General features: G+C 62.5%; 1 protein-coding gene across 1 annotated transcript in view; it reads right to left on the bottom strand.

Moving 5' to 3' along the window:
- LOC104124777 (kin of IRRE-like protein 1) overlaps window positions 1-1757 on the bottom strand; it is a 13206-nt gene that overhangs the window by 443 nt on the left and 11006 nt on the right. The window contains exons 8-10 of the mRNA XM_009637154.1: window positions 1118-1244; window positions 890-975; window positions 47-110 (exon numbers count right to left, since the gene is read on the bottom strand). Coding sequence (XP_009635449.1) covers window positions 47-110; window positions 890-975; window positions 1118-1244 — 277 coding nt within the window. The remainder of the gene's footprint in view (window positions 1-46; window positions 111-889; window positions 976-1117; window positions 1245-1757) is intronic.

Below are 1757 nucleotides of genomic sequence, written 5' to 3'. Positions count from 1 at the left end.
GCCCAGCCAGGCTGCGCCCCTCGCTTCGCCGCATTTTTTAACTTGCCTGGCCCACAGCCATTTCTGGGGGGCTCAGGGGTTTCCCCACTGCTTCCAGTGAATGGGATCTCCTGGATGGAGAAGGATGCACCTTCCAGCAGAGGGAAGTGTGGCCTTAGGAAAGGACCCAGTGCCAGTCACAGCTGCTCCTGCAGACAGAAAACCTGTTATTTCATAGGTAATCTCGCAGGTCCCATGGGGCTGCAGCAGCCCAGGGCCTTGCTTTCAGCCCCCATTCCATGGGATACCCCCCCTGCAGCCGCCCCGTTACCGCCCTGCCCCGGTGCAGGGGCAGGATCTCACCCAGCGCGCCTGGGACTCACCCCCAGTGTTGCCACCTCATGCCCCGAAGCACAAGAAGGAACCCAGGGCCAGCACAGCGCTGGGGGGCACCAACCCCCCAGCAAGCTGATGCCAGCTCCTGCTTCCCTCCAGCACGCGCTGGAGACCGAAAACCAACCATTTCAAACCATGAGGTAGCATAAACTGGGGGTGCCTGCACCCCCCACAGCCACTGCCAGAACTCAACCTGCCAGCATCAGGGCTGGGTCCCAATTTTGACCCTCTGCGAGGGGCAGAGGCAACCGAACTCATGCTAGTGAAGACCTTTTTGCTCCGCAGAAAGAGTTGCAACACGGTTGAAGCACCAAGGGCTGCTGTGAGCAGGTCCTGCAGGCAGCAAGTGCCCCCCGCCCCATGAAAGTGCCTGTGGTTTGCGGGCTACAAAAATGCTCTGAGGGCTGGAGCCCCTCTGCTAGGAGGCCAGGCTGGGAGAGTTGGGGGTGTTCAGCCTGGAGAAGAGAAGGCTGCGGGCAGAGCTGAGTGCGGCCGGTCAGGGCTTCAAGGGGGCCCAGAGGAAAGGAATGAAACACTCCACCTTGCCGCGATCCCCGCGCACCGCATACTGCACGGCCTCACTTGAGATGATGGGGGGTCCTGCAGGAGGCAAGGGGGGGCTTGACCGAACCCCCAGGTTGGGGAGGGGGACACACTGTGCCACAGGCACCGCTTGTCATGGGCATCGCGACCGCACCAACCCCTCCTGGATCAGCGTCTGGCACTGGAGGGGGACACTCACCGTTGACGAAGAGGGTGACCTCGCGCTCGCCCACACCGATGCGGGGGACGATGGCTTTGCAGACGTACTGCCCCGCGTCGGCTTGCGTGACGGACTTCAGGTACAGCTGGTTGCTGTTGCTCAGGACCTGGGTGCGAGCGCCATGGGGGCATCAGGGAGGGGACACGGAGACCCCCCTGGACCACCCCTTGGTAGCTTGGTGGCCGGACCCTACCATGTTCCCACCCAAACCATTCTGTGATTCTATGTGGTGAAATAGGCCACTGCTCCAGAAACAGCTGCTGGAGGGGGCTGAGAATGCAGGGAGAAGAAAAATGCAGTGTTTTATTATTTATCACCAGCAGTTAGGGATAGAGATCCGCTCTTACGGAACGCTGCCTCCTGGGGCCAGGCCAGCACGAACACTATTTCGCACTTTGCAAGGAGCATCTTCCCTGGAAAAGCCTCTCGGCGCTTGGCAAACCCCATCCCTTCCTGCCCCCACTCCCATCGCTCTCGGGCGCGGGCCCGGCTGCTGCGGGGCAGCTCTCAGGCTCGGCTGTGCCCTCCGGGCTGCTCTCGGCAGGGCTGAGCGGCACCGCTGCGGGCAGAGGCCCTGTGCTGCCCGGGGAGCAGCGTGTGTGGGGGGGGGTCAGGTGGG

This window comes from Egretta garzetta, unplaced genomic scaffold, assembly GCF_000687185.1.
Source record: "Egretta garzetta isolate BGI_Z169 unplaced genomic scaffold, ASM68718v1 scaffold834, whole genome shotgun sequence".
NCBI lineage: Eukaryota > Metazoa > Chordata > Aves > Pelecaniformes > Ardeidae > Egretta > Egretta garzetta.
This window is presented reverse-complemented; position numbering and strand designations above follow the sequence as displayed.